Genomic DNA, 20,523 nt, shown 5'->3' with positions numbered 1-20,523 from the left:
GTGCATAGGTATTAATTCCCAAGTCAATACTTTGTAGAGCCACCTTTTACCACAATTACAGCTGCAAGTCTCTTGGGGTATGTTTCTATTAGCTTAGCACATCTAGCCACTGGGGTTTTTGCCCATTCCTCAAGGCAAAACTGCTCCAACTCCTTCAAGCTAGATGGGTTGTGTTGGTGTACAGCAATCTTCAAGTTATGCCACAGATTTCAATTAGTTGATTAAGATCCACCTGTGTGCAATCAAAGTGTCACATGCTCTGTCAGATGTCTGGATAAATCAACCTGTTCTGGAAGGACCCTGACTCTGCAACACTACTAAACAAGCAACATGAAAACCAAGGAGCTTCTAAACAGGTCAGAGACAAAGTTGTGGAGAAGTATAGATCAGGGTTGGGTTATAAAAAATATCCCAAACTTTGAATATCCTAGTGAGCGCCATTAAATCCATTATAACAAAATGGAAAGAATATGACACCACTACAAACCTGACAAGAGAAGGCCCCGCCCACCAAAACTCACAGACCAGGCAAGGAGGGAATTAATCAGAGATGCAAGAAAGACACCAAAGGTAACACTGAAGGAGCTGCAACGATCCACAATGGAGATGGGAGTATCTGTCCATAGGACCACTTTAAACTGCACACTCCACAGAGTGGGGCATTATGGAAGAGTGGCCAGAAAAAAGCCATTGCTTAAGAAAACACATTTACAGTTTGCCCAACAGCATGTGGCAGACTCCCCAAACACATAGAAGAAGATTCTCTGGTCAAATGAGACTAAAATTGATCTTTATGTCCATCATGGGAAACGCCATGTGTGATGCAAACCCAACACCCTGAGAACACCATTCCTCCAGTGAAGCATGGTGGTGGCAGCATCATGCTGTGGGGATGGTTTTCATCTGCAGGGACAGGAAAGCTGGTCACGACTGAAGGAAAGATGGATGGCACTAAATACAGGGTAATTCTGGAGGAAAACCTGTTTGAGTCAGCCAGAAGTTTGAGACTGGGACAAAGGTTCAGCAGGACAATGGCCCTAAACATACTGTGAAAGCTACACTGGAGTGGTTTAAAGGGAAACATTTAAATGTCTTGGAATGGTCTAGTCAAAGCCCAGACCTCAATCCAACTGAAAATCTGTGGCATAACTTGAAGATTGCTGTACACCAACACAACCCATCTAACTTGAAGGAATTGGAGCAGTTTTGCCTTGAGGAATGGGCAAAAATCCCAGTGGCTAGATGTGCTAAGCTAATAGAGACATACCCCAAGAGACTTGCAGCTGTAATTGTAGTAAAAGGTGGCTCTACAAAGTATTGACTTTGGGGGATGAAGACAAAACAGGACAACCACCAAGGGGGATGAATACTTTTGTAAAACACTGTAGGATCAGATTTACACCCTGACTGACCACAAAGTCTGCTGGTGCAACTGGTTCAAGATTATCATCATCATCATCATCATCATCATCGGAAACTGATCGGAGCATAAAAAACTTCTTGTTGGAAAAACCGTAACCTTTGAGACTTTCTTGCACACAGATTTCTTTCATCACGGTGATGCTCTGATCTGTTGCGTGGTGCTGTCGAGGTTTATTATTAATTCATGAGGAGATGATTATTAATCACCAGGAGCTCATGAGGATGAGCAATGATCACGGTGATGATGATTAATGTGGGAAACACTCTCGCTTAATCCTCATCTGCATCCTACACAGTAATATCTCATACAGAACTTATGCTCTTCTATACAACACTGATTCTACATTCTGTCAGGAATAAAACTCTGTGTTGTGTTGTTTGAGGAAACAACACAACGCTTCAATGGTGTCATGAAGCGGAGTTCCTTTTACCATCCTGACGTTGATTATTTTCCTACATATACAGCATATCCATCCAGAAGTGTTTTATTCCTCTTATACCTCAGTAACTTGCCATAGATTGTAAGTGTAGTGTTGATTGTTATCCATTTACGGGAACATTTTAATGTCGTGGAACGTCTGTAAAACAGGTTAGTTCCTGTTCTTACTTCTGCTAAAGCACCCGTTTACATCGTCGGTCCTGAAGATGTTGGAAAAGTTACAGCTTTACCTCTGACTGACATAAAGCTCTGACAATGGAAACTCCTTCCATTAATGCTCACGAAATGTCAGTAAACGTAAACCGGAGGGTCCAACGGAAAAGTCCCTGTGAATGAGCTGTTACTATAGAAACTATAATGATTAGATGATTAGAGTGAACACATTAATATACCATCCATCCATCCATTATCTGTAGCCGCTTATCCTGTACAGGGTCGCAAGAAAGCTGGAGCCTATCCCAGCTGACTACGGGCGAAAGGCGGGGTACACCCTGGACAAGTCGCCAGGTCATCACAGGGCTGACACATAGACACAGACAACCATTCACACTCACATTCACACCTACGCTCAATTTAGAGTCACCAGTTAACCTAACCTGCATGTCTTTGGACTGTGGGGGAAACCGGAGCTCCCTCTCTTTCTCTCTCTCTGTCACTCTCTCTCTCTGTCTCTCTTTCTCTATCACTCACACTCTGTCTCTCTCTCTGCCTGTCTCTCTCTCTGTCTATTGCTCACTTTCAGTCTCTCTCTCTCTCTCTGTCTGTCTGTCTCTCTGTCTGTCTCTCTCTCTCTCCCTCTCTCTCTCTCTCTGTCTCTCTCTCTGTGTCACAAGATAATCTCAAAATGGTATTTATTATTCATCCTTAATAAGGAGGCAGAGGAAAGTCTGTCTCTCTCTGTCTGTCTCTTTCTCTCTGTTGCTCTCTCTGTCATTCTTTCTCTCTCTCTGTCACTCTATCACTCACTCTCTCTCGCTCACTTTGTCTCTCTCTCTGTTTGTCTCTCTCTGTCTCCCTCTCTCTCACTCTCTGTCTCTCTCTATCAATCACACTCTGTCTCTCTCTCTCTCTTGCTCTCTCTCTGTTTCTCTATCACTCACTCTCTGTCTCGCTCTCTGTCTGTCTCCCTCTCCCTCTCTATCTCTGTCTGTCTCTCTCTCTGTGTCTCTTTCTATTGCTCACTTTCTGTCTCTCTCCCTGTCTCTCTCGCTCTCTCTCTCTCTCTCTGTCACAAGATAATCTCAAGATGGTATTTATTATTCATCCTTAATAAGGAGGAAAAGGGAAGTCTCTCTCTCTCTCTGTTGCTCTTTGTCATTCTCTCTGTCATTCTCTCTGTCATATTCTCTCTTTCTGTCTCTCTCTTGTTCTCTCTCTCTGTCATTCTTTCTGTCATTTTTTCTCTCTCTGTCACTCTCTTTATCGCTCACTCTCTGTCTCTCTCTCTCTCTGTATCTGTCTCCCCCTCACTCTCTGTCTCTCTTTCTCTATTGCTCACTCTGTCTGTCTGTCTGTCTGTCTCCCCATCTGTCTCCCTCTTTCTCTCATTCTATGTCTCTCTTCTCTATCAATCACATGCTGTCTCTCTCTCTTGCTCTCTCTCTTTCTCTGTCTGTCTGTCTCTCTCTCTGTCTGTCTCCCTCTCCCTCGCGCTCTCTCTCTTTCTCTATCGCTCACTCTCTGTCTCTCTCTCTCTCTCTCTCTCTCTCTCTCTCTCTCTCTCTCACACACTCTCTCTTTCTCTCTCTCTCAGGTTGTTGAAGAATTTCAGTACTGAGTGTATTAGCTGCCATACCAGGCTGTCTGTCCTCACCCTGATAAGTGCATGCTGGGAAGCGAGAGGGAATTATGGGAAAGGCTACAGCTGGTTGACCCGGTTATCTTGGGCTGTGGGAAAATCTGAGTCCCATGAGTCACTCTGGCATGCACTCGAGGCCATTTTAGTAATGTATGGACTAACTGGGACGCTCGCTCATACATAGAGGGTCACTGGTACTGTTTGTACACCACATACTGGAAGACTACGGAAGAAAAAAATTCCCAAGCCCACCCGTGCGGCTCAGCGCTTACTTATCTCATCTTACATACCGTCTCTGGCACGTCAGAGATGTGCGTTTTAGTGCCAGTCATAAAATGCTGCTGAATTCTTGATCCTGATTGGTCAGAAGGTTAAAACAGCAGCTCTGAGAGTAGTACAACTACTAGTAGGGTTATTGTTTCTATAGTAACCGCTAATAAAAATATGTGTAATCATTGATATGGTGAGGGTTTATTTATTTATTTAAAAAAAAACGTAACTATAAACTGACAAACCCCCCCCACCAAAAGTCCAATATAACAATTCTTTAATTAACAATTATTTCTAGTTGCTGTGGTGTAACCAGAATAAAACACTTCAGAACATCCTGTTTGAGGAAAATACATAAACACTTCACGTCAGCTTGCGTTACACCACGCACCGTTGATTATTTTCCTTGATCATATGGCACGAGGTACTTTCAGTAAAATTGTGTGCTCTGATTGGTTCCTTGGCTGGAAATATTTTCCCTTAATGCCCATGGGCGATTACGGACTTTCTATCCAGGGTGCCGGCTTTCAATGGTGTGAAAAATAAAAACAAAACAACAACAAAAAAAAGATGAATTGGAAATCAAAAATGGCCAAAAGACAAAGAAGAGTCACAGAGTTATTCAAGAAATGAGCAATGAAAAAGTGTCACGCCTCATTATAATGGCCGTCTATTTTAATCTCATCTCATCTCATTATCTGTAGCCGCTTTATCCTGTTCTACAGGGTCACAGGCAAGCTGGAGCCTATCCCAGCTGACTACGGGTGAAAGGCGGGGTACACCCTGGACAAGTCGCCAGGTCATCACAGGGCTGACACATAGACACAGACAACCATTCACACTCACATTCACACCTACGGCCAATTTAGAGTCACCAGTTAACCTAACCTGCATGTCTTTGGACTGTGGGGGAAACCGGAGCACCCGGAGGAAACCCACGCGGACACGGGGAGAACATGCAAACTCCACACAGAAAGGCCCTCGCCAGCCACGGGGCTCGAATGCGGACCTTCTTGCTGTGAGGCGACAGTGCTAACCACTACACCACCGTGCCGCCCTCTATTTTAATCTTAAAAATAAAATAAAAAAAGCCAGATACTAAACTACTTATGAACCCCGCTTGCGAGGTCTTTACGGGAAAATATCAGACCGAGCTCTTGACAATACGGAGCAAGCCTAGGCTCTGGTCTGTACTGTCGAGACCTCAGTCTGATATTTTCCCGTAAAGACCCCGCAAGTGAGGTTAATAAGTAGTTAATAGCAGTGTTTTATCCCTCGCATATTTTCCACTGGAGTGTAACATACTGTACCAAACTAAAAAAATGATCCCGTTTACCTTTTAGTTTCATTATCCTTAACTAGTTCATTAGCTTGCCTGCGAATGTGTCCTGAAATATTGACGGCTGTTAGGAATCTGTTACGTATCTAACCTTGTAAACAAAGTCTAACTAGCTCATACCTGCATCGTAGGTTACGAGCTAGTTAGACTTTGTTTACAAGGTCTCATCGTACCTAGATCACTCAAATGAAACCATTTCGAATTGGAAGATAGTTAGCTAGCAGTTTTGGGCTTTATCAACAAATTTCATGTCAAGATGGTGTAACTAAGCTGCTACTTTTCCACGTTTGTCACATTATTGTTTGGAGAGACTCTGACTGATGTCATTGGAAAGATCTCGGTAGCTAATGCGGGTTACATGCTAGTTTTACTTTATAAGCTGTCTCTGTCTCTCTCTCGCTCCCTCTCTGTTGCTCTCTCTCTGTCTCTCTCTCCCTCTCTGTCGCTCTCTCTTTCACTCTGTCTCTGTCTCTCTCTGCCTCTCTTTCACTCTGTTGCTCTCTCTCTCTCTCCCTCTCTGTCGCTCTCTCTCTTTTGCTCTCTCTCTCTGTCATGCTTAATCTCTCTCTCTGTCGCTCTCTCACTTTGTGTTGCTCTCTCTCTCTCTCTGTTGCTCTTGCTCTCTGTCGCTCTCTCTGTCTCTCTTTCGCTCTCTTTCTCTGTTGCTTTCTCTCTGTTGCTCTCTCTCTTGCTTGCTCTCTTTCTCTATCTTTCTCTCTGTCTGTCTGTCTCTCTCTGTCTTTCTCTCTCTCTCTCTGTCTTTCTCGCTGTCTTCTATTCAGTGAGCGTTGTTCCTCAGTGAATAGAAAAACAGCGGGTGCTAATGATAGCTAATAATAAACAAAGCAAAGAAATGATGCATGATGAAACTAAATCATTGTAATGAAACCTTTTTCTAATTGGAAGATGGTTAGCTTGCATCTCCTGGGGTTTTCACACACAGCTCTGTCGTCATTGGAAAGATCTAGGTAGCTAATGCAGGTTACATGCTTGTTTTACTTTATAAGCTAGCTAGCTTTTCTACTCAATGAAGAGAAAAACAGTGGGCGCTAATGATGGCTGATAAATAAAGAAAAAATGATGTCTGATGAAACTGAAGGGTCTGAAGATGAATATCATCTCATTATCTCTAGCTGCTTTATCCTGTTCTACAGGGTCGCAGGCAAGCTGGAGCCTATCCCAGCTGACTATGGGCAAAAGGCGGGGTACACCCTGGACAAGTCACCAGGTTATCACAGGGCTGGCACATAGACAACCATTCACGGTCAATTTAGAGTCACCAGTTAACCTAACCTGCATGTCTTTGGACTGTGGGGGAAACTGGAGCACCCCCACGCAGACATGGGGAGAACATGGAAACTCCGCACAGAAAGGCCCTCGCCAGCCATGGGGCTCGAACCTGGACCTTCTTGCTGTGAGGCGACACCACTACACCACCGTGCCACCTAAGATGAGGATCAATAACCAAGAATCAAGAACAAGTTCCTATTAAAGTGGCCAGGGAGTGTATGTGCAACATGAAAATATAAATCATAGCGTCTGTGTTTGTATGTGTGGTGTGGAATGATTGGGCTGTGTGGATGCTGGGATTGTGAAGCTGGTCTTGTTTGTGTGCCCTGCCCTCATGTTTTTGTGATGTCGAGTGTCTCTTTCTCACAGAGCAGAGCCAAGTTGTCCTGGCAGGGGACCGCTGGAGTAAATTCAACAACAGTCCCACTGCTAGTTATTTTCGTTTAGCTATAAATGTGAAGAAGCCGTTTTAAATCAGTTCAGCTCCTTTCACTGCCTGTCTGCCTCAGAGAACGTTTTTCACTGCACTGTGTGCTTGTGTGTGGATGACAATAAAGCTCTTGAACTTTGAACCATGAGATGTTTCAAGAAATAACCATGCATCATACAGTCTCTAGAAAGGATTATACCTCTCTCAGCAAGAAGGTTCCAGGTTCGAACCTGCTTTTCAGTTGAGGTCTTTTTGTGTGTGGAGTTTATATGGTTTCCTCCTCATGCCTGTTTGGGCTTCCTCTGGGTTCCCCGGTTTCCTCCAGTCCAAAGACATGTGCATTAATATCAACTGGTTACTCGAAATCACCCATAGGTGTGAGTGTGAATGTGATGGTTGTTTGTCCCTGTGTAGCCCTGTGATAGATTCCCGCCCAGGTTGAAGCCCGCCTCTCAGCTGAACCACAACGGATAAGAGGTACAGGGATATTATTACCTGTAATTTATTTTCATGTTATGTTTTGTGACGGCAGCACGGTGGTGTAGTGGTTAGCGCTGTCGCCTCACAGCAAGAAAGTCTGGGTTCAAGCCCCGTGGCCGGCGAGGGCCTTTCTGTGCGGAGTTTGCATGTTCTCCCCGTGTCCGCGTGGGTTTCCTCCGGGTGCACCGGTTTCCCCCACAGTCCAAAGACATGCAGATTAGGTTAACTGGTGACTCTAAATTGACCGTAGGTGTGAATGTGAGTGTGAATGGTTGTCTGTGTCTATGTGTCGGCCCTGTGATGACCTGGCGACTTGTCCAGGGTGTACCCCGCCTCTCGCCCGTAGTCAGCTGGGATAGGCTCCTGCGACCCTGTACAGCAGACCTGGGCATTTTCCGGCCCGCGGGCCGCATCCGGCCCTTTGGTTCATTCTGACCGGCCCGCGTAAGGTTAATGAGAAATTACAAAATAAACAGATTTTCTAATTTGACCTCATGCATGGACTGAATGTGCATTGTTTTTATTTTGAAGTTGTGTTCAACAAAAACGCAATGCGCGCGACATGAAAATGACATGAAATCCCATGAAACCTTAGTCTGGTTAACACCAGACCATATCACAAGTGAAATATGTCTTTTCAGATCGGAACGATTGTGCAAAGCAGCATGGGATTTCGGGGCGGCACGGTGGTGTAGTGGTTAGCGCTGTCGCCTCACAGCAAGAAGGTCCTGGGTTCGAGCCCCGGCACCGGCGAGGGCCTTTCTGTGTGGAGTTTGCATGTTCTCCCCGTGTCCGCGTGGGTTTCCTCCGGGTGCTCCGGTTTCCCCCACAGTCCAAAGACATGCAGGTTAGGTTAACTGGTGACTCTAAATTGAGCGTAGGTGTGAATGTGAGTGTGAATGGTTGTCTGTGTCTATGTGTCAGCCCTGTGATGACCTGGCGACTTGTCCAGGGTGTACCCCGCCTTTCGCCCGTAGTCAGCTGGGATAGGCTCCAGCTTGCCTGCGACCCTGTAGAAGGATAAAGCGGCTAGAGATAATGAGATGAGCATGGGATTTCCCAGGCTAACGAAACCTAATCCCGCGATAACTACTTCCGTAATTTGTCCAGACCAACCACAAACTTATACGTCATCCTTCAAACGGTCCAGCCAATCACATCGTGTGACGTCACCAGCAGGCGCTGGAGCCGATCTCCGGCGAAAAGCACCAAATGAGGTGATTAGACTACAAATGTGGGCATCATTATTATAATATGATGTAGCTTGCTTGATATTTGGAGTAGAAAGACAGTATTGTGATGTCTTTATTGTGACTGAAAAAAAATGGTACAAACGCTTTTGTTAACCATTGTTTTGGGAAATTTGATTGAATAAATGACATTTTTTGTAAGGCAAACTCGTTTTTTCCAAAAACTTAGCAGTTTTTAAAAACAATGTTATTTATTGCTTCATATAAAGAAATACAATTAATATTATGCAGAATTTAGTTCAGCCTTTTGGTCCGGCCCTCCACAAAATTTTCTGTTTCTCATGTGGCCCCATGGAAAAAATAATTGCCCACCCCTGCTGTACAGGATAAAGCGGCTGCAGATAATGAGATAAGATTTATTTATTTAAAAAAAAAAATGCATGTGATTCATTTACTTTGCCGTGTGATTCCTTTCACACATGATTCAGCGATTCGCATACAGTATATGATTCTTTCGACATGATTCTTTTATTTTCGCGTGTGAATTTTTCCCCCCATAAATTTATTTATTATGGATGGTTTTATTTATTAGGCTGCATATTATTATAACTTATATATACAGTATAACTGTTCGTACATTATTCTTCTACTCCTTAAACGTTTTATTTTAAAAAAATTGTGTGTGTGTGTGTGTGTTTTTCATGTTACAATACTTTGCAAAAGCCACCTTGGTGTTAGTAATGTGATAGATAATTTTAAATAAATAAATAAATCCATGTGTCATAATAATAATAATAATAATAATAATAATAACAACAACTTAGGATTCGCTGAAGATGAACACGATTGATTCTTCTCAAAGAGTCGTTCAAAAAGAAAAAAAGAACCGATTCTTTTCTGATTCTCCCATCATCACTAACGGGAGGGCATGAGCGCGTGCATCAGTGCGCTCTATGCGCTCGCGCATCGTCTCCTCCGCACGCGAGCACCGAAACAACGCACACGCACGTGAGGAAAAAAACAAACAAACGGTAATTATTCATCTTCAGAACAGACGCACCGACAGGATGCGGATCCCTAAACTGGTTTATGAGCGACATTTGTGAATCTTTTGCTCCAGAAATATCCAGCACGCGCATCACTGGAATGTCGGAGGTAACTGGGAGATCAAAGAAAAGTGCACCGGCGTGTAGATTCACGTGAAGGAAGAGCGCGTGCACTGGGGGGTTATACCGGGAATCGTTTAAAAACAAAAGGAGCATTATTTAAGCCCAAGACCCATAAAGTGTGGAACTCTTAATGATGGATAAGTTGATGGAGAGGAAGAGAGAAGGGAAGATGCTCCTCAGATGCACGCGCGTGGATGAAGCTGCATCCTGAAGCCAGCGTCATGACTTCCTGTAATCTAAATCCTCAAAGCACTGGGGAGCTGCGAGAAACGTAGTGACCAGCGTGATGCCACCCTGTGAAGAACAGCGTGCTGCCACTGAGATGATGCCATGTTACAGGGAACAGCGTGATGTCATCCTGCATGATGCCAGTCTGGACTGAAAGTTGTTTTCTGATGAACAGTGTGATGCCACTGCACTATGAAAAGTGAGATGCCACTCTGCAGTAAACAGCGTGATGCCATCTGGTGTGATGCCATGGGGCAGTGAAAAGTAGCATGCCATTCTGTATTGAACAGTGTGATGCCACTCTGTAATGAACAGTGATACCATTCTCTAAACAACGGTGTGATGCCATGCTGTAACAATGTGTAACGCCACCTGCAGTGAACACTGTGAGGCCACTTTGCGATGAACAGTGTGATGCCATCCTGCTGTGAAACGGACAGTGTAATGCCACCGTGTGTGATGCCATTCTGCAGCGAACAGTCTCGTGCCTGATAAAACATGCCATCATGCCATTTCGTCATAAAAAGCAGCAGACCCTTCTGCACTGACTTCTGAGCAGCGCCATGCACCTGGCAGACGTGCTCGCGTGCATCGCAGTGCTCGCTGTCCTCATAGTCTCGCTGCTGTCCAACGCGCTCGTGCTGATCTGTTTCGCGTGCAGCCCTGAGATCAGGAAGCGCGCGGCCAGCCTTTTCACGCTCAACCTGGCCACGTGCAACCTGCTGCTCACCGTCACCAACATGCCTCTCACAGTGCTCGCACTCGCAGGCCACGTGCAGCCAGGAGGCGACGGGTTGTGTCGCACGGCCGCTTTCCTTGAGACCTTCCTGAGTGCCAATGCCATGCTCACTGTGGCCGCGCTCAGCGTGGACGGCTGGATGGCGGTGGTCTTCCCGCTCAGCTACCGCTCCAGGATGCGTCACCGTGACGCCGGGCTCGCGCTGGCCTACGCGTGGGTGCACTCAGCGAGCTTTGCAGCGGCTGCAGCATGCCTCTCCTGGCTCGGCTACCATGGCCTCTACGCATCATGCACGCTGCATACTACCACCACCGCCGCCTCCAGCGTGCCGTTTGCTGCGTTCACAGTGGCCTTCCATGCGCTCACTTTTCTCCTGTCGCTCGTGGTGCTGTGCGTCGCCTACCTCAAAGTGCTCCGAGTCGCACGCTTCCACTGCAAGCGAATTGACGTGATCACCATGCAGACGCTTGTGCTCCTCGTGGACATTCATCCCAGGTAAGAGACACGTGCATATCACTGCAAACTACAACCCCGATTCCAAAAAAGTTGGGACAAAGTACAAATTGTAAATAAAAACGGAATGCAATGATGTGGAAGTTTCAAAATTCCATATTTTATTCAGAATAGAACATAGATGACATATCAAATGTTTAAACTGAGAAAATGTATCATTTAAAGAGAAAAATTAGGTGATTTTAAATTTCATGACAACAACACATCTCAAAAAAGTTGGGACAAGGCCATGTTTACCACTGTGAGACATCCCCTTTTCTCTTTACAACAGTCTGTAAACGTCTGGGGACTGAGGAGACAAGTTGCTCAAGTTTAGGGATAGGAATGTTAACCCATTCTTGTCTAATGTAGGATTCTAGTTGCTCAACTGTCTTGGGTCTTTTTTGTCGAACCTTCCGTTTTATGATGCACCAAATGTTTTCTATGGGTGAAAGATCTGGACTGCAGGCTGGCCAGTTCAGTACCCGGACCCTTCTTCTATGCAGCCATGATGCTGTAATTGATGCAGTATGTGGTTTGGCATTGTCATGTTGGAAAATGCAAGGTCTTCCCTGAAAGAGACGTTGTCTGGATGGGAGCATATGTTGCTCTAGAACCTGGATATACCTTTCAGCATTGATGGTGTCTTTCCAGATGTGTAAGCTGCCCATGCCACACACACTAATGCAGCCCCATACCATCAGAGATGCAGGCTTCTGAACTGAGCGCTGATAACAACTTGGGTCGTCCTTCTCCTCTTTAGTCCGAATGACACGGCGTCCCTGATTTCCATAAATAACTTCAAATTTTGATTCGTCTGACCACAGAACAGTTTTCCACTTTGCCACAGTCCATTTTAAATGAGCCTTGGCCCAGAGAAGACGTCTGCGCTTCTGGATCGTGTTTAGATACGGCTTCTTCTTTAAACTATAGAGTTTTAGCTGGCAACGGCGGATGGCACGGTGAATTGTGTTCACAGATAATGTTCTCTGGAAATATTCCTGAGCCCATTTTGTGATTTCCAATACAGAAGCATGCCTGTATGTGATGCAGTGCCGTCTAAGTGCCCGAAGATCACGGGCACCCAGTATGGTTTTCCAGCCTTGACCCTTATGCACAGAAATTCTTCCAGATTCTCTGAATCTTTTGATGATATTATGCACTGTAGATGATGATATGTTCAAACTCTTTGCAATTTTACACTGTCGAACTCCTTTCTGATATTGCTCCACTATTTGTCGGTGCAGAATTAGGGGGATTGGTGATCCTCTTCCCATCTTTACTTCTGAGAGCCGCTGCCACTCCAAGATGCTCTTTTTATACCCAGTCATGTTAATGACCTATTGCCAATTGACCTAATGAGTTGCAATTTGGTCCTCCAGCTGTTCCTTTTTTGTACCTTTAACTTTTCCAGCCTCTTATTGGCCCTGTCCCAACTTTTTTGAGATGTGTTGCTGTCATGAAATTTCAAATGAGCCAATATTTGGCATGAAATTTCAAAATGTCTCACTTTTGACATTTGATATGTTGTCTATGTTCTATTGTGAATACAATATCAGTTTTTGAGATTTGTAAATTATTGCATTCCGTTTTTATTTACAATTTGTACTTTGTCCCAACTTTTTTGGAATCGGGGTTGTAGAACCATTAACCATCCAAAGAAGCCTTGAGAAGGTCTTGGTTCATTTGTAATTTCAGCACACTGTCAGAGAAAGGGGACTAAACTGTCCCATCTTTCACATGGTCTCTTTCAAAACATGATCAGTTCCTTGATTAGGTTTTACACTAACACATTAAATTAAGTCATAAGTCCTTCCCCCACCAGAACCTGGTCTACCCAGGCAGTCTCCTGTCCCAGTACTAACCAGGCCTTTGAGGCGCATAGGGCAGCACCAGTATCCGTTTCCATAGCCCTTGGCCTCTTGCCTGTACAGCTAGGGTTACAGTGGGGGACTAGTCCTCTGGTAACCGCAAGAGTTTGACTCCCCACTCGCATCTGTATTGCAGCATGCCTTGCCGGATGGCAGTCACGTCAAAGTCCCTCTCACACCAGAACCTGGTCTACCCAGGCAGTCTCCTGTCCCAATACTAACCAGGCCCTTGAGGCGCACAGGGCGGTGCCAATCTCCATTTCCATAGCCCTCAGCCTTTCACCTATACAGCTAGGGTTACAGTGGGGGGCTAGTCTTCTGGTAACCACAAGAGTTTGACTTCCCACTCGCATCTGTATTGTAGCGTGCCTTGCCAGATGGTACCATTTTTATGATGGTCTTTGGTATAACCCAACTGTGAGTAGAACTCGTGATCTCCTGATCAAGAGGCAGACACGCTAACCACTAGGCCAACTCACGGTAATATATTAAATTACACTCCAATAAATACATGTCAGGCCTACACATGACACTTGGGTGACTTTTTCTGGAAGGTTTGCACTGTACAAAGTAAAATGTTTTAATATCAATAAACTGATGAAGTGTATGAAAACAGATTCGTTCCAGCTGCATAATTATCATAAACAAGCCTCATTTCCTTACTGAGCAAAACAGCAATGGATCTTAGTAATCATGTATAATGAGTTTAAAAGGGTTGTGGTTTATCAGCCAGCAGTGAGAGTGAGAGAGGGCAGCATGTGTTTCACTTATAACACATACTGCTTGAGGGACTGCACTGCTTTTTACCTTAACAACATTTTTGCCTAGAGGTTGCTGGAGTCGAAAACATCTATTATTTATTTCATGCGGCAAAAGTGGCATCGAAGTGGCGAAGCCATGGCCTAATGGATAGAGAAGCAGCTTTGGGACCAAAATGTTGCCAGTTTGATTCCCTGGACCAGCCAGAATGGGTGAAGTGCCCTTGAGCAAGGCATCTAACCCCCAATTGCTCCCCAGGCTGCTCTGGGTATGTTGTACATTGCTCTGGATAACAGCATCTGCTAGATGCCATTAATGTAATTGTCATGACCTGGCTCAAGAGCCACAAATGTAATGTAAAAAGTGCACGAAGACAATGTCTGAAACGTTTGCAGATGCTGTAGTTTCACCGAAGAGTGAGGGCGCATCGAGATGGTTTATTTCACACGAGTACGAGCTTGGTTTTTGTCAATACTGAAGTGAGTAACTTAGTATGAATCAGTCAAGGTCTTCGTGTTGGTTGCTGTCGTGTCGTTAGGTCATGCTGAGTTATTATTGTGTTTAAACAGTATCTATAATCGAGAACCTGATCTGAGAGGACAGAGCTGTATCACTGAGCGAGCGTGGGCATTAAAAATGCAGGAAGGTGATGTGTATTGAGCCTTGTCACCAAAGGACTCCTGAGTGTCTCAGTGCTCGCTGGAGTGAAGTGCTCACATGTGGAACAGCTTCTCTGCTCACTCACTTCTCCCTTCCACACTCATCTCATCTCATTATCTCTAGCCGCTTTATCCTTCTACAGGGTCGCAGGCAAGCTGGAGCCTATCCCAGCTGACTACGGGCGAAAGGCGGGGTACACCCTAGACAAGTCGCCAGGTCATCACAGGGCTGACACATAGACACAGACAACCATTCACACTCATGGTCAATTTAGAGTCACCAGTTAACCTAACCTGCATGTCTTTGGATTGTGGGGGAAACCGGAGCACCCGGAGGAAACCCACGCGGACATGGGGAGAACATGCAAACTCCACACAGAAAGGCCCTCGCCGGCCCCGGGGCTCGAACCCAGGACCTTCTTGCTGTGAGGCGACAGCGCTAACCACTACACCACCGTGCCGCCCCCTTCCACACTCATAACAATCTTTATGTGTTCACAAATACTTGACTCTCATTTAAGCACACTGTTAAATTTAAACACTGTGAGTTGGCCTAGTGGTTAGTGTGTCCATCTCTCAATCGGGAGATTGCAAGTTCTATTCGTTGTCAGGTCATACTGAAGACCGTCATAAAAATGGTACCTACTGCTGTCTGACAAGGCACACTGCAATACAGATGCAAGTGGGGAGTCAAATTCTTATGGTTACCAGAGGACTAGACCCCCACTGTAACCCTAGGTGAGAGTCCGAGGGCTATAGAAGTGAAGATTGGTGCCGCCCAACGTGTCTTAAGGGCCTGGTTAGTACCGGGTTGGGAGACTGCCTGGGAAGACCAGGTCCTGGCACAGGAAGGAGTTTGAGTCCAACGTTTGTCAGATTTGTGGTAGTTCCTCCTCGTGATATTTTCACAGATTTGTAGCTTGGAGGAAGAGTTACCAGTACATTTGCATTGTTTGTTCATTAGTGCAATGATGTACAACAGACTTACATACTATAACCTGGTATCTTCTACTCCTTATTTATTTAACCTGGTTAGTATCAGAGAATTTTAAATTATTCTAATTTATTTTAAGTAAGAGCCTCAAGTAAAACTCAAATAATCAGAATAAATTAATGCCTTGAGTTAGTATCTCTCTAACATCTACTGTTAGCAAGATATTGTGGGAAGCCAGAGCCTAATGGTTAGTGAAGCAGCTTGGGGACCAAAAGGTCACTGGGTTGATTCCCTGGACCAGCAAGTATGGCTGAAGTGCCCTTGAGCAAGGTACTGAATCCCCATCTGCCCCTCAGGCTGCTTTGGGTATGTTGTACATCACTCTGGATAAGAGTGTCTGCTAAATAATGTACTGTAACAAGCACATATATGCTTTTTAAATTCTGGGGAATGTATGAATCATGCACACACACTCAGTAACACACGTCTGATGTTGCAGCGTTCGACAGCGATGTCTGGAGGAACAGAGGAGGCGGCGGCAGCGAGCAGCCAGGAAGATCAGCACATTCATTGGCACTTTTGTGCTTTGCTTTGCACCTTATGTGATTACAAGGTGAGAGCCCAAAACACACACACACACATGGTTCACAAAATCTGAAAATGAAATATATCCAAAACTTATTGAAGCACTGGTTATAGTCTTAGATATTTATACATGTTATACACAACCACGAAATATGACTGTATTTTTGGGGTTTTGGGGCACTGAGTGATGTCACGTCATTAAAACATTAAAACATGTGTCTTCTCTGGAATTCCACACTAGAACCCTTATAAAAGAAGGCATAACTATATAAAGTATAGGGAGGGCGGAGTCATCCTGGAAGAGACCACACCCATCAGGATAGAAACGTTTCCTTGCAGGATAAAGGTGATCAGTCAGAGGAACTGCAGTATTGATTTTGATTTCCACTGACGCTTAGTGAGGGCCTGAACACCAGAGGTGCAAGGCTCTATTGTTTTCCTAAGGATTCTCTTCTTCTTCTTCTTCTTTTTCTTTAAGATTTGGCCATTTTTGAGATGATTCCCATGGGTGCAAACTCATGAAATTTGGTACACACAGCAGCCCTGGCCACCACTACACAGGAATAGAGGCTTGGCCCCAGGTGTGTCTGGGGGACTCCATAGCGCCCCCACATGTCATTGAGACTTTGCCCGGTATATAGTTTTACCTATCCATGTCAAATTCGGTAGGTGTGTCGGGTGCCCCATGACAAACAAACTTGTAATATACACTGTATTAGCCATACTCAACAGGAAGTGAGTTATTTTTGGTTTTGTGCGTTTTGACACGTGTTACCTTTTGATGTTCTCTTCCTGGGCACTTTGTTGGATTCATGCCAGATTTGGTAGACATGATGTCAGGTTGTCGCTGACTTTGAATTGCAAAGGGATTTGCAATATCTTGTAAGATGTTGAAATGGCAAAACAATAAATTTGTACGTAACGCCACGCAAACAGGAAGTGTGTCATAAATTCACCATGCATTGCCTGATATGGCTCAAACTTCAAAGGTTATAGGATATGATGGTTCTGATGGTATACACATGCCTAAAGTGACCCTTTGGTAAAGCGCCACCATTTGGACCTGGACAGTAATGACTCCATTGCCGAAAAACCCCATCCATCCATCCATCCATCCATCCATCCATCCATTATCTGTAGCCACTTATCCTGTTCTACAGGGTCGCAGGCAAGCTGGACCCTATCCCAGCTGACTATGGGTGAGAGGCGGGGTACACCCTGGACAAGTCGCCAGGTCATCGCAGGGCTTGCCAAAAAACTCAAACTCATTAAATTTGGTACACACATCAGTCCTGGCCAACTGCTATTCAAGGATAGAGGCTTGGCCCCGGGTGTGTCTGGGGGACTCCATAGCGACCCGACATGTCATTGAGACTTTTGCCCAGTATATAGTTTCACCTCTCCATCTCAAAATTGGTAGGTGGGTGGGGTGCCCCAAGACGAACAAAATTGCAATGCCCATTGTATTAGCCAGTTGAATTGCGAAAGGATTTGCGATATCTTGCAAGATGTTGAAAAGGCAAAAGAGTAAATTTATTACACTACGCAAACAGGAAATGTGTGCCTAAAAACTCATCACTGGTGGTGCATACATCAGATACCCAGGCTTTTGTTGCACATCTAAGGTGCGTGTGCATGGTATGATGACCGTGTGTGATGGATCACGGAACCGGAGGTGCGAGGGCCCTTCATCGCCGCTTGTGGCTCATCTCATCTCATTATCTCTAGCCGCTTTATCCTGTTCTACAGGGTCGCAGGCAAGCTGGAGCCTATCCCAGCTGACTACGGGTGAAAGGCGGGGTACACCCTGGACAAGTCGCCAGGTCATCACAGGGCTGACACATAGACACAGACAACCATTCACACTCACATTCACACCTACGGTCAATTTAGAGTCACCAGTTAACCTAACCTGCATGTCTTTGGACTGTGGGGGAAACCGGAGCACCCGGAGGAAACCCACGCGGACACGGGGAGAACATGCAAACTCTGCACAGAAAGGCCCTCGCCGGCCACAGGGCTCGAACCCGGACCTTCTTGCTGTGAGGCGACAGCGCTAACCACTACACCACCGTGCCGCCGCCGCCGCTTGTGGCTATATTTTTAATTTTAGCTTCAGGACACTTTTACACTTGTTGTATTTTGATGAGCGCAAATCAAACTTTATCTTTATTTCAGTCTTTTTTGATGGATGTGAATTTTCCACCTGTGCTCAGGTGCACAAATAGAGTAAGTGATCCGTGCTCCATCAAGTGTTAGGAGTCTCGGTTCTCGTCCATGTGAACTATTTTAATGTGAATGCAGTTTAATGGAGGTGAAAGGAACTCATTTTTTAGATGTTCATCCTTTAACGCTTGAATATCATTTAAGTGTTGTGTCGAAGCTGACAGTGTCAGATCTACACCTACTGCACGATTTGCAACTGGACAAGTACAATGAATCCTGCATATGACACCACATGACTATTGGTGCTATACCTGAAAAATAAAGACCACTTCTTCCCAGAACACACTATATAGGGTAGAGCGGGGAGACAAGTAAGTACATACACAGTGTACTACATGGAAGTGCGCTAATGGACGTACACGAATTGAGACACAGCACTAGAATGACCAGTTCCTGATTCTCTGCTATATAACTATACACACTCACCGGCCACTTTAATAGGAACCTGTTCTTAATTCTAAGATTCCTGTTCTTGGCTGCAGGAGTGGAACCCAGTGTGGTCTTCTATTTTTCTGTTGCATGCTGAGATGCTTTTCTGCTCACCATGCTTGTAAAGAGTGATTATATGAGTTACTATATCCTTCCTGGCAAAAAAGCTAGAACCAATCTGGCTATTTTCCTCTGACCCTTTCTTATCAACAAGGCGTTTGTTTCCACCCACAGAACTGTCGCTCACTCACTCAATCTGTTTTTTTTTCGCACCATTTTGTCTGTGTAAACTCTAGAGACTGTTGTGTGTGGAAAACCCCAGGAGATCAGCAGTTTCTGAAATACTCAAACCTCATACTCATCTGGCTCAAACCAACACCCACGCCACAGTGAAAGAAAGTCACACATTGAGATCACAGTTTTTCCCATTCTGGCGTTTGAACATTGTGAACATTAACTGAAGCTCTTGATTTGTATCTGTGTGATTTGATACATTGCACTGCTGTCAAGGGATTGGCTGAGTAGAGAACTGCAGAAAACAGCAGGAGCCTAACCCAACAGACAGATTTCACACGTGATCCCGATGCTAGAATGAGCTCAGCTATGAGCTTCAACCTTTTCTAGGATGTTGGAGATGAAGGCAAACAAATGAAATGTTACAGTGACACACACACACACACACACACAAAAAAAATCTAGTGTAGCCTCAGACTGGGATTTAATTCTGTCTCAAATGAGGATTATCAGCCCTGACACCTGAACATGTGCCCTACATGGGTGAATAGTGTATTTATGATTAGGGTGGTAGAAGAGGACATGATAACATAATATTGTACATATTGAACATTCTGGAATATTGTGTTAGTGATGATCAGCTCGTGCCAGAGAGGTGTCAGGATCTCCATACCTCACTAGGCACAACAGTGGGTTCTTAATGGAGAAGACCCATTAATCCTGAATGGAATCAGTGTCAGGATTAATCTGTGCATGAAAAAAGTCTCAGTATATTTAAGTAAGAGTGGGACTGAGGAGCCACAAGGTAACATGGAAGTGTTTTTCAGAGGTATTTTACTGCTTCATATAGCTTGAGTCTCAGTGGCCCTGTACAATGAAATGCTTACACACACACACACACCCACCCATACCCACACACACCATTGGCTGACCTTGTGACAGAGGATCTGATGCCGCTTCTGCATTTTCACTGTGTGCAATTTGAAGCTCACTGATTTTCCCTGACACCCTTCATCTACACACTACACTTCACCCCACATATATTTACAGTTTCCTATCTATCTATCTATCTATCTATCTATCTATCTATCTATCTATCTATCTATCTATCTATCTATCTGTCTGTCTGTCTGTCTGTCTGTCTGTCTGTCTCCATAATATCTATCTATCTATCTATCTATCTATCTATCTATCTATCTATCTATCTATCTATCTGTCTGTCTGTCTGTCTCCATTCTATCTATCTATCTATCTATCTATCTATCTATCTATCTATCTATCTGTCTGTATGTCTGTCTGTCTGTCTGTCTCCATAATATCTATCTATCTATCTATCTATCTATCTATCTATCTATCTATCTATCTATCTATCTATCTGTCTCCATAATATCTATCTATCTATCTATCTATCTATCTATCTATCTATCTATCTATCTATCTATCTATCTATCTATCTATCTATCTATCTGTCTCCATAATATCTATCTATCTATCTATCTATCTATCTATCTATCTATCTATCTATCTATCTGTCTGTCTG

At 44.6% G+C, this 20,523-nt stretch overlaps 1 protein-coding gene across 1 annotated transcript in view; it reads left to right on the top strand.

The window, feature by feature from the left end:
* The first annotated feature begins 10,618 nt into the window (after window positions 1–10,618).
* The window catches only part of LOC132897930 (G-protein coupled receptor 26-like), a 45,367-nt gene continuing 35,462 nt past the window's right edge, over window positions 10,619–20,523 (top strand). Inside the window, exons 1-2 of the mRNA XM_060939222.1 lie at window positions 10,619–11,289; window positions 16,009–16,122. Coding sequence (XP_060795205.1) covers window positions 10,619–11,289; window positions 16,009–16,122 — 785 coding nt within the window. The remainder of the gene's footprint in view (window positions 11,290–16,008; window positions 16,123–20,523) is intronic.

Source organism: Neoarius graeffei, chromosome 14 (assembly GCF_027579695.1).
Source record: "Neoarius graeffei isolate fNeoGra1 chromosome 14, fNeoGra1.pri, whole genome shotgun sequence".
In the NCBI taxonomy this organism is placed as follows: Eukaryota; Metazoa; Chordata; class Actinopteri; order Siluriformes; family Ariidae; genus Neoarius; species Neoarius graeffei.
The sequence above is the reverse complement of the archived record's forward strand: the minus strand, read 5'-3'. Positions and strand labels throughout refer to the sequence as shown.